This window comes from Emys orbicularis, chromosome 14 (genome assembly GCF_028017835.1).
Source record: "Emys orbicularis isolate rEmyOrb1 chromosome 14, rEmyOrb1.hap1, whole genome shotgun sequence".
Taxonomy (NCBI): Eukaryota; Metazoa; Chordata; order Testudines; family Emydidae; genus Emys; species Emys orbicularis.
In genome coordinates, this window is record NC_088696.1 from 37,725,719 (window position 1) to 37,747,296 (window position 21,578).

At 48.6% G+C, this 21,578-nt stretch overlaps 2 protein-coding genes across 4 annotated transcripts in view; one reads left to right on the forward strand and one right to left on the reverse strand.

Annotated features, from left to right (window-relative positions):
• Positions 1-6,877, reverse strand: part of CIAPIN1 (cytokine induced apoptosis inhibitor 1) — a 22,131-nt gene extending 15,254 nt beyond the window's left edge. Inside the window, exon 1 of one of the 2 annotated variants that reach the window (XM_065416463.1) lies at positions 6,842-6,877. The gene's annotated coding sequence lies outside the window, so the exon portion shown is untranslated. The remainder of the gene's footprint in view (positions 1-6,841) is intronic. The other variant, XM_065416464.1, reaches the window with a different exon arrangement.
• Positions 4,561-21,086, forward strand: COQ9 (coenzyme Q9). 2 transcript variants are annotated; one of them, XM_065416461.1, is made up of 9 exons: positions 4,561-4,681; positions 11,541-11,712; positions 12,317-12,452; positions 13,076-13,218; positions 13,518-13,602; positions 14,597-14,701; positions 18,083-18,238; positions 19,054-19,107; positions 20,914-21,086. In XM_065416461.1, exons 1-9 carry the CDS (start codon positions 4,561-4,563, stop codon positions 20,947-20,949), a joined length of 1,008 nt encoding a protein of 335 aa, XP_065272533.1. In that variant the 3' UTR covers positions 20,950-21,086. The 2 variants fall into 2 exon arrangements, with proteins under 2 accessions (XP_065272533.1, XP_065272534.1); XM_065416462.1 differs by lacking the exon at positions 4,561-4,681 and adding an exon at positions 6,979-7,054.
• Positions 21,087-21,578: the final 492 nt, after the last annotated feature.

The window sequence follows — 21,578 nt, forward strand, 5'->3', positions numbered from 1 at the left end:
GGAGAATCATTTCTCCATCTTCCCAAAATTCATTGCATTGTTGTCCTCATTCAACTGAGCCTGAGCACGGGCACGTATGCCAGTAGTGCACTTTATCTTTCATCTCACAGGCCTGAGTCACTTGTGTGTGTTCAAATTGGAGACCCACCCTTTCAACTTCTTTTTCCAGGAAAAAAAGAAACACTTAGATGCAACTAAAATCAGGTGAAAATTAAAGGTCCACTTTTCGTTAATATTTTCATATGGGTTCCAACCCATTCAATTTTGGAAAAAGTTTCTATTACTGAAGCATGTTAAAATCACTCAGGGAGGTAACTGTAAAAGTATAACAGAATTCATTATTTCAGGACTTACAGAAGCATGGGACTTGTAATTGAGGTGAAAGATTTCTTATTCTAAAGGCATGGTCTACGTTTAAAAAAAATTATACTGGCATAAATGGCAGTCAGGGGTGTGAATCCCCAGAGTAGATGCCTTGTTGTTCGCAGAGGTGGAGTTCCCACACCAGCACAAAAGCTCTGTCGGCGTACACTGCGTCTACACTAGGGGGCTATGCTGACACAGGCACTGTAGTAGAATCGAATTAGCCTCAGGCTACATCTGTAAGAGATGGGGTGTGATTCCCAGACTCCTGCTAGCTCTCATCTCCAGTAGCGTGCTAAACACAGCAGTGCAGCTGCTGTAACACGGGCAGTAGCAGCTCATCCTAGCCACCCAGCGTCCATACCTCCCATGGGGTTTGAGCAGGTTTGTACTCAGGGCAGCTAGCACCTGCCATTGCTGCTACCACAGTTACCCCAACTATTTTTAGCGTGCCAGGTCAGATAAGACCTAACACAAGTATGTTTACATAAGCATGGGATCACAGGGCTAGTTGGCAGTGTAGACGCAGCCATATTCACTGTGGATCAAATCCAGCTCAGGTAAGTAGTGAGCAAAGTCACTGCTAAGTAGCGACTCTTTGGTAACCTTCGTGAAATCAACTGGTAGTCTCAGTTCAATTCCTAGCGGACATGTATATGCAGCACCAAAACCACTGCCACAACGGTCAACATTTTAAGCAATCTCAGAAGAGAGACCAAGGAATGAATGGACACAGGGGGGAGGGGGAACCGACTCTCTAAAATAGGAAGAAGCATATTAGCAGAGCAAAGCAGAGTGTTCTGCACTGCTTTTGCCCATGCTCTATCTGCTGCAGATAGTATTTAAAGTGAAATCCTCTATCATTTTGCATCAGTCACAACCTATTTTTCATAAACCCTTACACATACACTTAAAACTTCCAAATTCAATTTCCTAGAGCACAATAATGTGGAGTATCAAACCATGGAGCTTCCAGTGGCCTAGAACTAAGCATCACTGCAGTGCTGCAAGCTATTACTGCTGTTGGTGAGCATTTTAAATACATTCCCTCGTGCAGATCTTGTTAACAAGAACACAGGAAAGGGAGGATTAAACCTCTTGGAGGAGCAGAGCCAGGCAAGTGCTTACAGGGATTAGGAAACAGCCACATGGAGGAGTTTCACAGCTGGGATGCAAAAGCAGGTATTAGTGTAATTGGGAATAAAACCATTTTCTCGAGGGATGCTGGAAATGTTCCAGTTCACTCAGAGCAAAGGGAAGATCTGGTCAGTGGAGAAGTTACTGGCTTTATTCTTTATCTGAGATCTGATGAGCACATAACATTTATAGGAGTCACATATGCACATCAACAGGAGAGAATCTGTATTTTGTGGCATTAGCCACAGAAATTCCATGCCAGAAACAGGTCTTGGGACACCGCTCTTCTTTATTCACTGACTGTCTGTTCAGTTTTTACCTCTACTTCAGACAGATGCATAAAACCTTTGATCTTAAGCTACCTTTTCTTACCAACCTAATACTTACTGTCTGACTACACTTCAGAAAGACTGCAGAGGAATCCATTGGGAGCAGCACAGCTTTCTTTGAAGCTTTCTTTTTACTATCTGCATTACACAGTACTAAACTTAAAGTTTTATTACGTGAATGGCTGTCATGTCAGCAATTAGGAAGAGACCAAAACACCTCTCACTACTGTGCTTCTCTTTCAGACTAAGGATGCAACATTACGCTCAGGGAAAGTGAGAGGATTAATAAAGAGAAAGTAGGACATACCCACAGTTCACCACACAAAATTGTTTCAAGTTGGTAATAGATCTGGCACTTGGAAACGTTCAAACACAGAAAAACTCCTTCCCACAACAATAAAATAGCCCCCCACCAGCAATTAAGTTGCCCAAGCCACACTTCTTTCTACAAATACAGACAGAGTGGGAGGAGGCCTTTAATAAGACTTCCAGATATCTGGGGGTGGAGGGGAGAGATGGGAGGAGCATGCTGGCAAATCAAAGGAACAGGATTTCTTAGGTGCTTCAGAGCAATTCAGACAGTCAAGGGCAGTAGAGGTAGCAAGTCAAAAGGGACCCAAGAATCAGATCTCCAATGCCAAGTGCAATAAGGTTTTTAGAAGGGCTGTTGATTAATCACAGTTAACTCACACAATTAACTCAAAAGATTAATCATGATTAATTTTTAATCGTGATTAATCGCACTGTTAAACAATAGAATACCAATTGATATTAAATATTTTTGGATTTTCTCTACATTTTCAAATATATTGATTTCTATTACAACACAGAATACAAAGTGTACAGTGCTCACTTTATATATCATTTTTACTACAAATATTTGCACTGTAAAAATGATAAACAGAAGAAACAGTATTTTTCAATTCACCTCATACAAGTACTGTAGTGCAATCTCCTTATCCTGAAAGTGTAACTTACAAATGTAGATTTTGTTGTTGTTACATAATTGCACTCAAAAACAAAGTAAAAACTTCAGGGCCTAGAGTCCACTCAATACTACTTCTTGTTCAGCCAATCACAAGTTTGTTTACATTTACGGGAGATAATACTGCCCGCTTATTTACAAGGTCACCTGAAAGTGAGAACAGGCATTCGCATGGCACTTTTGTAGCTGGCATCGCAAGGTATTTACATGTCAGATATGCTAAACATTTGTATGCCCCTTTATGCTTCGACCACCATTCCAGAAGACGTTTCCATGTTGATGATGCTCGTTAAAAAAAAAAAGTGTTAATTAAATTTGTGACTGAACTCCTTGGAGGAGAACTGTATGTCTCCTGCTCTGTTTTACCCACATTCTGCCATATATTTCATGTTATAGCAGTCTCGGATGATGACCCAGCATGTGTTCATTTTAAGAACACTTTCACAGCAGATTTGACAAAATGTAAAGAAGGTACCAATGTGCGATTTCTAAAAGTAGCTACAGCACTCGACTCAAGGTTTAAGAATCTGAAGTGTCGTCCAAAATCTGAAAGGGACGAGGTGCGGCGCATGCTTTCAGAAATCTTAAAAGAGCAACGCTCAGATGCAGAAACTACAGAACCCAAACCACCAAAAAAGAAAATCAACCTTCTGCTGGTGGCATCTGACTCAGATGATGAAAATGAACATGCGTCGGTCCACTCTGCTTTGGATCATTATCAAGCAGAACCCGTCATCGGCACAGACACGTCCTCTGGAATGGTGGTTCAAGCATGAAGGGACATAAGAATCTTTATCGCATTTAGCATGTAAATATTTTGCGACGCAGCCTACAAACAGTGCCATGCAAAAGTCTTTTCTCACTTTCAGGTGACATTGAAAACAAGAAGCGGGCAGCATTATCTCCTGCAAAGTGTAACCAAACTTGTTTGAGGATTGGCTGAAGTAGGACTGAGTGAACGGGTAGGCTCTAAAGTTTTACATTGTTTTATTTTTGGATGCAGTTATTTTTTGTACTTAATTCTACATTTGTAAGTTCAACTTTCATGATAAAGAGATTGCACCCTATTTGTAATGGGGGAATTTAAAAATACTATTTATTTTGTTTTCTACAATGCAAATATTTGTAATAAAAATAAAAATAAAGTGAGCACTGTACACTTTGTATTCTGTGTTGTAATTGAAATCAATATATTTGAAAACGTAGAAAACATCCAAAAATATTTAAATGGTATTCTATTATTAACAGTGTGATTTATTATGATTAATTTTTTAATCGTGTGATTAATCACAATTTTTTAAAATCGCTTGACAGCCTTAGTTTTTAGCTTTTGTTGTCCTAGGTGGTCATCTAGCTTCTGCCCAAATAACCAGGGCATGACAGCTGTCAATCCTATTATACAATGCGTGTAAAGAAGGTGGCATTGGACTAGGAGCACATTAAGGTGGACATGCTGCAGTGAAAGCAGGCATGGTATGCTGGTATCCTAGAGACACACCAGGAGAAGAAACAGATGGGAACCAGCATCAAACTAATAGCAGTGTAATGCCAGTCGCAGAACAATGGAGGAGAAATGAAAATAAAAAGGCTCTCTCCCCAAAGATAATGAAGCTGCAGAGGCCAAGATCACACTGAAGGCCCTGCGCCAGCAAACAAGATATGACTAAGGCAGATCAGCCTAGCACAAGGCAATGACTGAGCAGATCTTACGCCAGGCTGCTAGCTGAAGGGAGGGGGAAAGCCCTCATGCCAGGCAATGCCCAGGTGAGAAGGTGCCCTCATGCCAGGGAAGAGGGACAAAGAATCTCGCTCCTCCTGACTTTGGGTGGGGGCAGGGTGCCTTTGGCATCCATCGCCCCCAATGAAGGTATTCGCAGCACAGCAGGGCTCATGGGGGTGGGCCCCAAAGTCATCACTAGGGGGAGCAGGACAGAGAGATGGCATGGGGGCAAAGGGCCCCCCCAAATAAGTCTCTTGGGGAGGACGGGACAGAGGCAACAGGGGGAGGACAGGAGGCCCCCAAAGGAGTCACTGGGGGGGGGAGGGACAGAGAAAGGGAATGAGGGGGCCCCCAAAGGAGTCACTGGGGGGAGGGACAGAGAGGGAATAGGAGGATGGGCCCCCCAAAGGAGTCACTGGGGGGGAGGGGGAGAGAACCGAGAGAGGGAATAGGGGGAGGGAGCCCCCAAAGGAGTCACTGGAGGGAAGGGGACAGAGAGAGGGAATAGGGGGAGAGGAGGGGTCCCCCAAAGGAGTCACTGGGGCAGAACAGAGAGGGAATAGGGGAAGGGGAGAAGGCTCCCAAAGGAGTCACTGGGGGGGAGGGACAGAGAGAGGGAATGAGGGGGCCCCCAAAGGAGTCACTGGGGGGGAGGGACAGAGAGAGGGAACAGGGGGGGGAGGGGGACCCAAAGGAGTCACTGGGGGGGGAGACAGAGAGAGGGAATGAGGGGGCCCCCAAAGGAGTCACTGGGGGGGAGGGACAGAGAGAGGGAACAGGGGGAGGGGGCCCCCAAAGGAGTCACTGGAGGGAAGGGGACAGAGAGAGGGAATAAGGGGAGAGGAGGGGTCCCCCAAAGGAGTCACTGGGGCAGAACAGAGAGAGGGAATAGGGGGAGAGGAGGGGGCCCCCAAAGGAGTCACTGGGGCAGAACAGAGAGAGGGAATAGGGGGAAGGGAGAAGGCTCCCAAAGGAGTCACTGAGGGGAGGGGACAGAGAGAGGGAATAAGGGAAGGGGAGGGGTCCCCCAAAGGAGTCACTGAGGGGAGGGGACAGAGAGAGGGAATAGGGGGAGGGGAGGAGGCTCCCAAAGGAGTCACTGAGGGAAGGGGACAGAGAGAGGGAATAAGGGAAGGGGAGGGGTCCCCCAAAGGAGTCACTGAGGGGAGGGGACAGAGAGAGGGAATAGGGGGAGGGGAGGAGGCTCCCAAAGGAGTCACTGAGGGAAGGGGACAGAGAGAGGGAATAGGGGGAGGGGAGAAGGCTCCCAAAGGAGTCACTGGGGGGGGAGGGGACAGAGAGAGGGAATAGGGGGAGGGGACAGAGAGAGGGAATAGGGGGAGGGGAGGAGGCTCCCAAAGCAGTCACTAGAGGGAAGGGGACAGAGAGAGGGAATAGGGGGAGAGGAGGAGGCTCCCAAAGGAGTCACTAGAGGGAAGGGGACAGAGAGAGGGAATAGGGGGAGGGGAGGAGGCTCCCAAAGGAGTCACTGGGGGGGGGAGGGACAGAGAGAGGGAATGGGGGAGGGGAGGAGGCTCCCAAAGGAGTCACTGGGGGGGGGGGAGGGACAGAGAGAGGGAATAGGGGGAGAGGAGGGGGCCTCCAAAGGAGTCACTGGTGGGGGGGGGGACAGAGAGAGGGAATAGGGGGAGGGGAGAAAGCTCCCAAAGGAGTCACTGGTGGGGGGGGACGACAGAGAGAGGGAATAGGGGGAGGGGAGAAAGCTCCCAAAGGAGTCACTGGTGGGGGGGGGACAGAGAGAGGGAATAGGGGGAGAGGAGGGACCCCCCAAAGGAGTCACTGGGGGGAGGAGAGGGACAGAGAGAGGGAATAGGGGGAGGGGTCCCCCAAAGGAGTCACTGGGGGGGGGGAGGAACAGAGAGAGGGAATAGGGGGAGGGGTCCCCCAAAGGAGTCACTGGGGGGGGGAGGAACAGAGAGAGGGAATAGGGGGAGGGGAGGGGGCTCCCAAAGGAGTCACTGGGGGGGGGGACAGAGAGAGGGAATAGGGGTAGAGAAGGGGACCCCCAAAGGAGTCACTGGTGGGGGGGACAGAGAGAGGGAATAGGGGGAGAGGAGGAGGCTCCCAAAGCAGTCACTGGGGGAGGGGAGGGGGGGGGAGAAGGGACAGAAAGAGGGAATAGGGGGAGGGGAGGAGGCTCCCAAAGGAGTCACTGGGGGGGGGGAAGGGGACAGAGAGAGGGAATAGGGGGAGGGGAGGAGGCTCCCAAAGGAGTCACTGCGGGGGAGGGAGGAACAAAGAGAGGGAATAAGGGGGCCCCCACAGGAGTCCCGCCGCCCCGCTCACCTCTCTACCGCAGCCGCACTGCCCGTCTCCGACGCCCGGCCCGGCCTTTTTGGCCCCGTCATCGGCCCGCGCCCTCCGCCCCCACGGGCGCGCCGCGCTGACGGCTCCGGCCCGGCCCGGCCTTGCCCGCTTCCAAGATGGCGGCGGTGGCGGCGGCGGCGGCTGCGGGGAGCCTGCGGCGGGCGGGCTGGGGGCTGCTGCGCTGCGCGCCGGGTGAGGGCGAGCGCGGGGCGGGAGGTGAAGGGCACTGAGGGGGGTCCGGCTGGCTCCGGGCCTGGTGATCGGGGCGCCGGGGTTACCCGGCTGGCGCTGGGCCGAGGTGTGTGTCCCGGCGGGCTGGGGCAGGCGGCCGGCGGCGTGTGGTAGAGTGGAGAGTGGGGTGGGTGCTGGGTGCCCGCGGGGTGGCGTTGGGGAGAGTGGGGTGAGTACTGGGTGCCAGCGGGGTGGCGTTGGGAGAGTGGGGTGGGTGCTGGGTGCCCGCGGGGTAGTGTTGGGGAGAGTGGGGTGGGTGCCCGCGGGGTGGTGTTGGGGAGAGTGGGGTGAGTACTGGGTGCCCGCGGGGTGGTGTTGGGGAGAGTGGGGTGGGTGCCCGTGGGGTGGCGTTGGGGAGAGTGGGGTGAGTACTGGGTGCCTGCGGGGTGGCGTTGGGGAGAGTGGGGTGGGTGCCTGCGGGGTGGTGTTGGGAGAGTGGGGTGGGTGCCCGTGGGGTGGCGTTGGGGAGAGTGGGGTGAGGATGCTGGATGGCAGCGGGGTGGCGCTGTGGAGAGTGGGGTGGGTGCTGGGTGCCAGTGCGGTGGCATTGGGGAGAGTGCGGTTGGTGCTGGGTGCCAGCGGGGTGGCGCTGTGGAGAGTGGGGTGGGTGCTGGGTGCCCACGGGGTGGCATTGCAGAGAGTGCGGTTGGTGCCGGGTGCCAGCGGTTTGGCGCTGTGGAACACCATTTACAGACACACCTGGCTGGCGTAGGTGCCCTGCAGGGGTGCCCTGGGGGCGTGCTGCCAGCTCTGTGGTTAAGGCTCTGTAGAAGTTTACCATTTAACTAGACTGATACACCTCTACCCCGATATAACGCTATCCTCGGGAGCCAAAAAATCTTACTGCGTTATAGGTGAAACCACGTTATATCGAACTTGCTTTGAGCCGCCGGAGCGCTCAGCCCCGCTCCCCCGGAGCACTGCTTTACCGCGTTCTATCCGAATTCGTGTTATATCGGGTTGTGTTATATCGGGGTAGAGGTGTGTGTATTTACCAAGCACCAAGATCAGGGCCGGCTCTAGGTTTTTTGCCGCCCCAAGCAAAAAAATTTTTGGCTGCCCCCCACCCCAGCCCTGGGCTCTCTCTTCCCCCCTCCCACCCACACCTCCTGCCACCCCAGCCCTGGGCTCTCTCTTCCCCCCACCCACCCACCCGCACCCCCTGCCGCCCCAGCCCTGGGCTCCCCCACACCAGTGATGACTCTGCCCGTTCCCCCCTCATCTCCAGCCAGTCCGGCACTGGCAGGGTCGGGGTACGCAGCGGGGCTCCCGGGCCGCGCCTCAGCCCAGGGTCCCTCCATCCAGGGCTCCCGCCTCCAGGACCGGCCGGGACCCGGGAGGGCAGAGCCGGGGGACCATCCCGGCAGAGGGCTGAGGAGCCGGGGTAGGGTAGCCCCAGAGGCAGCGGAGCCCCGGAGAGCAGGACGCAGGCCCCGCACGACAGCACCCCGCCCTCTATGGCCCCACTGCTGCTGCTGGCCGCCCTGCCACAGTCCCTGGGCGGCTTGGGCCGCTTCACCCAGCCCCGGCTGCAGCACTGGGGGGCGGCCGCCCTGCGGCACCTGCAGGCGGCTCCGTGTGCCCTGTGGGGTGTCCCCCAGCCTGAGTGTCCCCCGCTCGAAGCCTGCCCGGCCCAGCCACAAGGTGTGGGCGCTGCTCCCCCGTGACGCGAACTGCAGCGGCCCCAGGGCACCCCCCATGCACGACGCGCTGCTGCTGCCAGGGGCAGCTCTAGGCTTTTGCCGCCAGAAGCAAAAAAAAAAAAAATGGCCAGAATGCTGCCCTTGAAAATGTGCTGCCCCAAGCACATGCTTGGTTTGCTGATGCCTAGAGCCGGCCCTGACCAAGATGGCCCTTGACACTGCACAGATTAAAAGCGATGGCTTCTGCCCCAAGGAACTTGCAAACGAAATCACACGCTGCCAGTAGAGCTCAGACACATCAGCTATGTAGGCAGAAGCTCTGGTGTGGTTGTGTTTAAGTGGTTATCTGAGAGTGCCAGTGGCACAGTGCTAGTATTTGGATCCATCTGGGACTGAGCCATGAACCAGACATTCACTTGGCTTTGGTATGTTCTGGGTATCAGGGCATAGTAGGGGGTCAAATGGCATTGAGACATTATGAGTGTTAAGGAAAAGCAGGTGCCTAACTGACAAGGGGGTACTCCACACGCTAGAGTTCTCAAACTGGGGGTCGGTACCCTTCAAGGGGTCACGAGGTTATTAGTTGGGGGTTGCGAGCTGTCAGCCTCCACCCCAACCCCCGCTTTGCCTCCAGCATGTATAATGGTGTTAAATAGATAATAAAGGGTTTTTAATTTATAAGGGGGGTCGCACTCAGAGGCTTGCTATGTGAAAGGGGTCACCAGTATAAAAGTTTGAGAACCACTGTGCTAGAGTGAATTAGATGTTTAACCGGTATTCTGGTACCCTGAGCCCTGCGTGTATCAGCTGTAGCCAAACCATGAACGAGCACAGCAAGCTGTCAGTACCTGCCATGACAAAGAGTAGCACTCGGTCTGTGGAGAGGAGTAGAGGCCTCACTGCAGTGTCCCATGCTGACACCAGAACTCTTACGCACTGTGTACCCTTCGTGCTGGCTTTAGTGTTAGGGTGCAAGATCCTCTGAGCTTTATTCTAACCGTGGTATGTGCGGCTGGCTGGGTCATTGGGACACAGGGCATAGTAAGGGCTTGACATGGTGAAGAACACCAGCAGGTCACATACTTTAAGGAAGAGAAATTGGTGTCTCTAATACCATGAATCCAGAACTATTGCAAGTTTTGGGTTAACTGGAGCCAAGTGGCTCAGACAGTGGTGATAAAGTGTTATGAAAAATGAGGGAGCCCTGTTTGACTGCAGTTTATGTACAACTGTTTGCCAGTTCTAGTCATAAGAAGTAGAACAGCGTGAAACGGGGGGTTGGGGGAGGGAATGATGGCTGATAAGAGCCTGTTATGGAAGAGGAAGTGCTGGGTGAAGGATATTGAAAGGAGGATTCTGCTGTTAAAACTTCTTGGCTCTTGGGACATAAAGAAAATCTCCTTTAGGGTTATCAGGTCATCCCATTAATCTCTTCCCGCCCCTCCCCCCCAAAAAGGGAACTGCGTAAGATTGTCCCAGATTGTGTATTTTCACCTAAGGGAGAGCTTAGAAGGTGTCTGAACTGTGCAGCCAGTGGCTTGTCTATGCGCTTATTTGCAGCAAGCTGGGGTGTAAATCTACCCCACACTAGCCTGCTGTATACCAAGTGTCCATGCAGACCCTGCTGACGCACACTAACAGCTCCTTAGTGTGCTTTGATTTACTCCCATCTCAAAATGAGGAAGATCAGAGCACACTAGGGAACTGTTAGTGCATGTCAGCAGGATCCACAGGGACAGCTAGTGCGCAGTTGGCTAACGTGTGGTAGATTTACACCCCAGCTTGCTGCGAACTAACTATTTGTGTAGACAAGCCCTATGGAACTGGTTCTTTCTAAGCCAAAGACGGGCAACTGTGTTAATGTACTAACCCGTAAACCCCATTCTGGCCAAGACAAAATTTAATTAGCGTCCAGTGGAAAAGCCTTAAATAAAAGCCTGCACTTAAATATCTTGGTAGTGAGGCTGAAAATGAAAACTAGTTTCCTTAATAACTTTCCTTGGCCCGTTCCTCCCCAGGCATATACATAATAAGCCATGCACATTCTTTCCAAAGTGCAGTTTGGGGCATGACTATGATCAGACCCAGAAAGGAATTAGCAAAGTAGCAGGCCAGCTCATTCATATCATCTGTCACTGGGTGACATTTACCAGGGGAGGAAGCCAGTTTTTATTTACAATCTCAAGTCAGATGAGCTGCTTCGTCAGTGAACCCAGATTTTTTAAAGTGCAGTCTGTGTCAGATCAGCAGCATGCCCCTTTGGGAAGGACACAGAATATACATATACACACATTAAATTTAAAAAAAAACAAACCTCAGTTTGGCTAAAGAAAAACAATTATTATGGGATAGCCAAATTAGAGAAGCATTTTGTCATTGAACAGGTCACTTTAAAATTAAATGCTCTAGTCTAAGGGTAGCATTGTCAGGATTTGGTTAGTCTGTCATAAGCTCTTTATTGTAAGTTCACTGGCTCTTTACTTTCTTTTCCTTACTGGTTTCAGCATGGAAAGAAAGGAGGCAAGTCATGCTGTAGTGGCCTCCAGTCAGTGTTTGCTTGGCTTCCAGTGCAAGGTTGTGAAATCCTCTGCTGTTTGGAAGAAGATCACAAACTGCAGGATTTTTTCCTACCACAAAACATCTTCCCTTTATTTCAAGCACACAAATATTAGCTGCAGGTGGATGGACATTTTTCTGGAGGAAAAAGCTAGTTCCCCCAATCGCTGTTTCTGTTCTCATTCACCCCTGGTGCCTCCTCACTCTCCTTTAAAGGAGACCAATGACTTTTGTGGTTTCCATTTCAGTGGTCAGATGCCCGTTGTACCCAGCCCAGCGTGCGTTCCAGGCCTCAGCTCTGCTGAGGAGAGTCTCAGATGAACAGAAACAGGAGCCGCCACCATCTTCCTCCCAGCAACGTTTTGAATCACACCCACCAGGTGACCAACCTGACCAGGAGCCCCAGCGCTCCCATCACAGGTAACCTACATAGCCAGTACCTGCTGAGAAAGGGATTGGAGATAGCATTTTGCCAAATGTAGAACCTACTCATAAATCATGAATTCCAGGTTTAATCCAGAACTTGATATTTCTGAGGTTGGCATTCAGTTTTGCTCTGACAAAAGGCAAGTTCTCTTGGCCATCAGAGAGGCAGAATAGGAACTGCTTCCAAGCAGGAATTTCTCGTTTGCATAGCATATGCTTCAGTTTTAGATTTTTTTAAACTTGGCAGTTATGGTTGCCTTATATACTAAATACAAGGCCGGTGACAAAACAATTTACAGTTACACAAGCAATATTCAAAACTGGGCAGTCACCATGTAACCATCTAGGTCCAGCCCTCCCTTTTTTCCCTTGCCCCTATGTGAACTGTTGTTAATTTAAGGATCATTTTCACCAGAGACAGGAAGGATTTTAGAGAGACAGGGTTTTTATTAAAAGAGCAGAACCATAAAGCAAAGCACAACCCAATGTGTATCTGAATCAAGAGAGCACCTGCCAGTGGTGGCAGAATAGGATGTAGTGTCCTGGTTTTTGATATTTGATGGTAGAATTCCCTCACTATAATGACACCTTCTTGTAGTTACACTGATCAGGGTGGTGAGGAATCCGAGGACTATGAGAGTGAAGAGCAGCTGCAGCAGCGAATCCTAACAGCGTCGCTGGAGTTTGTGCCTACTCACGGTTGGACAGCAGATGCCATTGCAGAGGGAGCCAAGGTATGTGGCAGGAGAGACCGAGAGCATGTAAGAAATTAGAGAGAGATGCAGTTCAAAGAGACCCAGGGCCAAATTCTTCCCTTACACTTGAGCAACCTTACGGAAATCCGTGGGGTTGCTCCTGTCTATAAAGCAGGGCAGAACTGACCCACTGTTTATACACTGACTAGAAGATAATGTCAAACTTAGACGCAGTGTGGAGCAGCAGGGGCACAGAAGGGTCTGGGAAGAGAGGTTTATAGAATCATAGAATATTAGGGTTGGAAGAGACCTCAGGAGGTCATCTAGTCCAATCCCCTGCTCAAAGCTGGACCAACACCAGCTAAATCATCCCAGCCAGGGCTTTGTCAAGCCGGGCCTTAAAAACCTCTAAGGATGGAGATTCCACCACCTCCCTAGCACCCATTCCAGTGCTTCACCACCCTTCTAGTGAAATAGTGTTTCCTGATATCCAACCTAGATCTCCCGCAGACCATTACTCCTTGTTCTGTCAGTAAAGTAACTTCATTCTGTTTTGAATTCATGTGATGTTTTGTACCAAATCAAATATCGAACAGCATTCCCTACATGGTGCCTGTTCAGCAATTAGTGACCTACTGAGTCTTTCTCCTTCCTTCCCACAGTCTCTGGGCCTCTCTGTTGCTGCAGCAGGGATGTTTCATAATGACGGCAGTGAGCTGATACTGCATTTTGTGTCCCAGTGCAACTCTGAGCTCTCTAATCTGCTGGAGGAACAGCAAAAGCTGGTGCAGCTGGGCCAGGCAGAGTGAGTATCATGTGTTGTAGTTACTAACTATACGAGGAAACGTATGTCTTCCTAGGTGCACAGGCACCAGGGTGTAAGACAGAAGAAGTACTGTCCAGTGACACACATGCTTCAGAAGCAAACTTATTCATGTTCAAATGAACCCATCCGTACAGACATGTGCTTGTATAGGTGAGCCAGAATTAGGGGATGGGAAGGATGCACCTCATCTGCTAAGTTTGGATGGAGGTTAAAACTTTAAAAATGAAAATTCAAAGTTGAATCTTTAGCAGATAGACGTATGGTTTTTCTTCTTCCAGGAAGAAGAAGACAGACCAGTTCCTGAGAGATGCTGTGGAAGCCAGACTGAGGATGCTCATCCCATACATTGAGAAATGGCCCCAGGTACAAAATGGACCTGCAGATTCTCTTTTTAAATATGTCCCTGAAGCCTCTGGATTCCCTAGCATGTGTGTTCTTTAATCTGTCCATCAGACCAGTCCAAAGCTGTGTATGAAACCCACACTAGACAGTTCCTTCAAGACATAGGGGGATGTCCTTGGAGGGTAACAGTTGGCAGCAGAGATTGATGTTGTCTTTTCTTGTAATCCCAAAATGGCAAACATCTCATGATGCATCCCTTCCGTTCTGGAGCTCCAAGGGGAATTCAGTCTCTGTGCTGGATTGCTCCTGCACTCAAATTGCAAGTCAGGTTCCTTGTAGCACCTGGGGTCTGTAGTCTGTAGTCCTGGGGTCTGTTGCATTCTGCTCATCTGATGCTTGGAAATGGTGAAGTGAAGTGGTGCTTATTTCACTATATTGCATCTCCAGTGTGCTAATGATAAACCTTCAAAAACACAAACTAAGGTAGCTTGATGAGCTTGTTGGAACTTGATGCTGCCTTGCTGAACATCCAAGCTTAATTCTTGGATTTAGCCTCTTCCCTCCTTGGGCCAGAAGAAGACTAGGAGGTGTTTGCAGGTGAGGTGCTCAATTCCAGTGGGAGTCAGTATAGCTTCAGTAGCTACCAGCTGATCTATAAGCATCGCTGCTGGATTGGATAGCTTCATCCAGTTTTCCCCACAGAGAGAAGGAAGATAGCGTTAATATAGTAATTGTGTTGTGAAGGAAGATGGAGGCCTCCCACAGGAGGATGGGAGTGTTTCTTTCTTGCAAGAAAGAGAGGCACCAATAGGATTCATAATGGCCCTGCTACTCAAGGAGAAGCCACATGAAAGAGACCATTGCTAGATGAATGGGACTGGGAATGCCTTCTGCTCGAGGCGGAGACAGGACAATAGCGACATGGAAAAAAAAAAATCAATGCATGCAAAAGATTGTGTCGGTTTGTTTTAATGCTGTGTGCTTCTCTCCACTTGTCTGTCTCCTTCCTTCTCAGGCTGTAAGCATTTTGCTGCTTCCACACAACATCCCTTCCAGCCTAAACCTCCTCGCTAGCATGGTGGACGATATGTGGCACTATGCAGGAGATCAGTCCACCGATGTAAGTCCTGGCGCCATGCAAACAGACTACTTGGACCTTTTAGCACTGCATAGCAACGTAAAGGATTGAAGTGTGCGTTGCAATCCTGTCTGTTTCAGAGCAAAGCCTTTATCCTTGTTGTAGAATTGAGTAAGGACAAAATTTTCAGAAGTGCTTAAGTTCCCATTTTCAACAGTGACTTAGGAGCCTAAGTTCCGTTGAAAGTCTGTGGGACTTAGGCACCTAGTGGGATTTTTCAAAAGCCTACCTGCATCTCTAGGTGCCTAAATACCTTTACAATCTGGCTCTTCAGCCCATTGACTTTCAATGAAACGTAGGCTTTTAAGTCACTGCTGAAAATGGAACATCGTCTACTCCTGGGGGCATTCTGTGCCAAAAAATTAAAAATTCTGCACACAATATTTTAAAGTTCTGCACAATTCTGCAAATTTTAGTTGTCAAAACAACACTACATAATCACACCAGTTTCAGTTATTTTGGTAACTTATTTCAAAATACCTGTCAGCAAGTATGTCTGTAATAATACACACACACTCACAAATTCCCCCAGGCGTAGAGTTAAAGAAACCCCTATGACAACCCAGTTCCTGTTTCTCTACCCCCTTCCCCTCCAGAGCACAGCCGGGGGGCCAGACACACACAACCCCTTCCCGCCCTCACCCCCCCGAGCCCAGCCGCGGTGCTCCCCCCACAGCCAATACACCCTCCCCTTCCCCCCCAGCAGTGTCTTCTGTGTGTGAGCTGGGCTCTGCTGGGTCCAGCGGCCCCTGGTGGTAGCCAGTAGCATTGCAGCCCATTTCCATGGGCGAAAGGAAATTCTATGCACACAACATTAATTTCTGCAAAATTCTGCATTGCGAAGTGGCGCAGAATTCTCCCAGGAGTAATCATCTCTTAAGAAACTTATGTGCTTTTGAAAACTGTACCCTGTGTCTTTATACTGGCTGTAATTGACATAAACTAAAAGGTGTCGCTCTCTTAGACTTTGTTATAACAATGTTCTTTTTTTTTAGACCCAACCACAATTTGAGATTTTATGCGAGTGTAACTCAGGGACAGAAAAGTTGATCCAAACGTTCACCAGCTTAAAAGAAATGTTTCTGTTCAGGCTACTGTCTCCACCATTGATGATAGCATGTGCAGATTCTCCTCAAACCCTTCAAAGCAGCTACCTAAAAATACCAGTAGCTTATTAAAGCCTTCATCTTTCTGGCAGGAAATAAAAGCAAAGTAAATTATAACCTTAATTAAAGCAATTAATAAATTATTTTAATTCATGAAGACATCGGTGGGGAGTGGGGAAAGTTAAATGAGCCATCTTAACAAACTACTTTAATAAACTTCACATATGAGTATAAAATAACTACTGCAGTGGAAAATAAATAAGATGACAGAAAAATTAAAGAAATAAACCAGAAAGAAGCTGAAAGGAGGTGATCACACCAGGAAATCTAAGTACCTTATGGAGTCTGAAAGTCATTGATGACATTTCAGAGCTGTTTCTGAAAGTCTCCCCTGCATCTTTGAAATGGAAGAACCTCTCTTTCACATTCTCTATCTATTCATCACTACTTCTGAGGGAGTCATCAAGTTGTCTGTGGGGAGCTGTGAAGCTGATCCCATTCCCTGTTTCCCTAGGAAGGCGTTAGCTCAGTCACTTGCAGTAGGGCCATTTTGAACACAAATGGAGCTCTCCGTCACCTACTTTGCACAGTGGATTCGTGTGGTACATGCTTTGAAGCAGCAGGGGAACAAGGGCAAAGAATGGGATACATGTGAGACAAGTGGCTATGTTGGGGGTAAAGGTTTGCAAGCTTCTGGTGTAACTGGTAGAAGGACATTCTATCCAACCAATATTTTGCCAATTTCTAACCATGTTTTCGCAACTTATGTCCGACGTTTTTTCTGGTGCTTTTAATTGTGAATGGAGCAACCACCGCTGCTCCTTCCTCTGCTGCAACTTGGGGTTTTTAATCACGAAAGCAAACGAAGTTGAAAAGTAAGAGTCCCTTTACAGTTTTTTTTTTTGCTTGGCATGGGAATTATTCAAGTGGGATGGACAAACTGGGGAGTTTCGGGGTTTCACCCTTGAACTGGTATAGCCTGTTGAAATGCATCTTATGGCATTGCTAGCAGCAATGTAATAACTCGGCATGTGGTATCAGTACTCTTTATACCTGTTTGAATCCCTGGCAGCTCACAGCTGGGGATTGGTTCTGAATATAGGATTTGTTATACTGCATCGTAGAATGTTAGAATATCAGGGTTGGAAGGGACCTCAGGAGGTCATCTAGTCCCACCCCCTGCTCAAAGCAGGACCAATCCCCAACTAAATCATCCCAGCCAGGGCTTTGTCAAGCCTGACCTTAAAAACCTCTAAGGAAGGAGATTCCACCACCTCCCTGGGTAACCCATTCCAGTGCTTCACCACCCTCCTAGTGAAAAAGTTTTTCCTAATATCCAACCTAAACCTCCCCCACTGCAACTTGAGACCATTACTCCTTGTTCTGTCATCTGCTACCACTGAGAACAGTCTAGATCCATCCTCTTTGGAACCCCCTTGCATCAGGCTATTAGCATTGCATTGGCTGATACACATGCCTTACGGAAAGGTGAACTCTTCCACAATGCATCTGGCTGACTGGGCAGCGCAGAATAGACTGAGGTTAGATTCCTTCCTGACCCCTGCAGCAACCTATTTGCCCTCTGAAGCAGGTAGTGGTGGTGTGACTTTTGGTCAGCAATTTTCTCCATGCTTCTTTTTCTCTCTCTCTCTTGCTCAGAACCAGGTGGTCAGTGTAATTGTGATATCAGTTTGGTGCCAGGAGAGCAGCTGCAGTGTCAGAGGGTGGTGGCCTACTGCATAAGCACAATTTGTACATTAATACTAGTTTAAGGCCCAGAGCCACAAAGGTATTTAGGGTTCTAACTTCCATTGATTTAAATCTGTCTTGTCTGCTGAGCTGTCCCTTCACCCTGGATCAATCACTGCCCAGCTGGTGACTTGGGAGAGATTACCTCTATTCTACCTCTCCCCTCCCCAGGTCAGCTTATGAGATCTGCATTTTACTGGACAGTGCTTAACCTTGTGTCTCATGATTAAAGCTACAATTATGTCACGGAGATCATAGAATCCGTGACTTCCAGAGACCTCAGTGACATTTTCTGCCCAGAGGCTGGAGCTCCCAGTCAGCGCCGCCCCCCCCCCCCCCCCCCCCCGCAGCTCCCAGGCCCCTGCCCTGATGGGGGACCCCCTCAAAAATCAGGGACAGGTCTCGGGCTTCTGTAAATTTTTGTTGATTGCCGGTGACCTGTCCATGACTTTTACTAAAAATATCTGTGACAAAATCGTAGCCTTACTCATGATTCATGTCCTTGCAGATTAATTGGTACACTCGTCGGACAGTGCTGGCTGGCATCTACAACACTACTGAGTTGGTGATGATGCAGGATTCGTCTTCTGACTTTGAAGAGACTTGGCGCTTCCTGGAAAACAGAATAGCTGATGCCATGAAGATGGGTCATACAGCTAAACAGGTAACACTATCTCTATAGTTTATGGAACATAGGGCATGTCTATACTGCATTCATGGGTTGGTTGCAGCTTGTGCAGACATACCCAAGCTATCTTTAGTCTAGCTTGGGCAGTGGACCCGAGAAGCTGCAGCAGCATGCGTTTAAGTGCGCGCTAGCTGCCTGAGTTATTACCCAGGGTTCCACACAGGCTTCTGCAGCCCATGCTGCCTCGGCCTCTCAAGCTGCAATCACACCCGTGATTTCAATGTAGACGTACACTCTGCCCTACATAGGTGAGGTGATGTGTGTGCAACTGGACGTGGTTCAGTGCTAATGCACAGCAAGCACCTAGGCACAAACCAGCCAGTACACACACACAGAAAATATACTGAGGGGCGAGCCATGTGCACTGTTAGTACAATAACAACAAATGTGTATAAATCACACAGACAGTGAATTACATGTGTATGCCTCTCCATGTAAATCCAGCAAAATAGTTACATTGAGTCACGGTGTTTGATGCCAGACTGGCCCACTTTGATAACATCACTGGGAGAATTCCAGGCGAGTCCCTCCTCTGCTTTTGAACCATTCCTGTGTTATGGTTTTAGTATATTAGTCCGTGCGTGTCACCACTTGGCCTATGTACTGGTTGTCGGTGTGCTCCACTCTGAACCTGTGTTTGGATGTCACCTTTCTGCATCACTGGGTGTATACAAACACCTCCATCACGGCAACACATGCTTGCAATGAGTTACATGTATGTAAACCTCTCCTATGAGCCTATACAAGTGTAAAATCAGCAAAAAGCAATAGTGTGTTCTTGTATTGCCTAGGTACAGTCAACGGGAGAAGCACTCGTCCAGGGCCTAATGGGAGCTGCAGTTACTGTAAGTTGTGTTGAAAACAGAGCATCTAAAGAGGGTTGTTTCTGTTCCTCACCCAGACTTGACGTTGGTTTCTTCTCCATCCCAAGTTTAGAACCCAGCTGAGAGCATGTCTCTTGAGGTATTTCTGTCAGGGAGATAGTAGCTTAGTGTCAGTTAGCTTCTTTACTGGTGGAGCTTCAAGTCACGAGCATCTTGAAATGTTTTTTTCTGGGGAGGAAATATTTAAATGGCCTGCTGATTTCCCTATGAAAGAACTCACAATACAGTGCCAAAAAAAAAAAATGCAGCTACAGGTTGGATGTTTGAGGATTGGGGGGAAGGAAGGAGGAGAGGAAGAGAGGTCAGAATAAAGAACGTATCCGTCTTTTTCCCTTGTAATGTCTTTCCTGGTCAGTGACCGAATTAGGAATTAGTGTTTGGTTAAACAGTAGGGGGTGCATTTCCCTCGGAGTCAGTCCTGAACCCCTGCTCCAGTTTTATGGTAGGAGATACTGTGCTGCTGAAGAGGTCTGTGCTCAGGTAAGATGTAAAACCAAGTTCCTGACCACTTGTGATGGCTAAATATCCCCTGGTGCACTTATTGTGAGAGTCAGGGTGCTTGTGCCAGTGTCCTGGCCATACTGTTAGTCGAGGGATTATGTTCTGGATTAAATTACTTCTACAATCTCATTTGGATACAGTATCCTCTTCTTTCACTAAAAAGAGGCTGTGTTCCACCACCGAGGAGGTAGCAGGTCTGTGATATATGAAGTGTTTCCTCTATGCCTGTTTATAACTGATCAAGTGCTTTGAGTTCCTTTGGGATGAAAGGGTGCTAAATAAATAGATTATATTATACTATTATTTTAGCAAGCAAAGCCTGTCAGCACTGTGTTTCTGTACTGGATTTCTCTACAACACAGATTACACATGCAACAAAACTACCTTCCCACTAATAGAAATAAGCTTTTCTTCATGTTTAAGACTGGAGCATTATTTGGGAACAATTTTTACTGTTGTTGCAGTTAAGGATTAATCCCACCCTCCTAGACTGGTCACCTGTCAGAATAGTTTCTTCACCTCAGACCGTTAGGGTTTTTCCTACCATTTGTTGAAAGGACTCCAAGATCCTCTGCCACAAGAAATCTGCATGCTATATTAGAGTTACTGCTGCCACACTGCGAATCTCATCACTGTAGATGAACTCTGCTTGCACCAGGTGTCAGGGCACATCCCATTGTTGAAGATTGAGTGTATCGGGGCATCTTTTTACCATCAGTTACATTACTCACAAAGTGGGAGAGGTTAAAGGGGTCATTTAAAAGGAAAAGGACAAGTTCAGTAGTTCAAAAGCAGCACGTCAGTGATGGGAGGAGTCCAAGTCCAGGTGCTGAGATTGTTCCTCCCAAGGCTGGAGTTTACTACGCGGGGCACTAAGACCCCGGAGAGTTAGGAAAGAGGGTCTGTATTGCTTTCCAAGGACACCTCTAGCCAATTCAGGAAGTGATGTTGATTGTGCTGTAGCGGGAGCCACGCGGCAGCCCTCATTGGCTGTTAAGAAGGCTTGACACCAGTGCAAGAGAGGAGAGGATGGATGTAATTGAAGAAAACAGGTTAGATTGCTGTGGTGGTGAGCATGCAATATCGGGGAATTCTTGCTGTAATCCCAGTCTGCCTGATATCTGCCTAGTCCCTTCCCACAGAGACAGATCCCCAACCACCTGGAAGGAACAGCTACATGGAGCCACACTGAACATCCATGTACCACTGGTATTAATTACTTTCATCGTCTTTTCATTTCTGTTCCATTCACTTGGTGTGCAACAGATAAAGAATTTGGCGGGACTGAACCAGCGGCGGTGAAGAGAGGGGGAGCTGAGAGTCTGTGCCATGCCCTTTGCCTATAAGAAGATTGAAGGCAGAATCCCAGTGCGCACAAGAATATAGAGCCATCATAACAGTGAACGTCCCCAGCACTGTTAAAATCCCCCCCCCCCCCCCCCCCCCCCGCAGAAGCCTGTCTAGCAGAATGGCACAAGCATCTATATTTGCTGGGATTTGTAAATAACTTAAGACGGGGCTTCCTATTTGTGCTGCCTATTTTGATTAGACTTTCCTAGTATCCCAGGTGTAGTAAAAACACTGCTTAGTGTATTATTAGACAATTGTGACGAAAGGTTGATTGAACTGAATTAGTCCAGCCCCCAATGACATCTTTCACTTGCACTCCCCCACTGCCCCAGTCCTCTATAACTGCAGAGACCACGTGTGCCTTGAACCCCTCCTGGACATCATGTTTTCACATCACTGATGGAAATAACACTTTCAGGAAGAGACCTCACAGCAGGGGCCAGTTGGCATTATTAGATGGTGCTCTTGGGAAGGCTGTCGTTGGGATATCCTGAGTGCCCCTCTCCCCATACTGTTTTTACCTGTGTGAACTCATTCCTGGATTTGTTTCTTATGGGAGTAATGCAATCAAAGATGGTCAT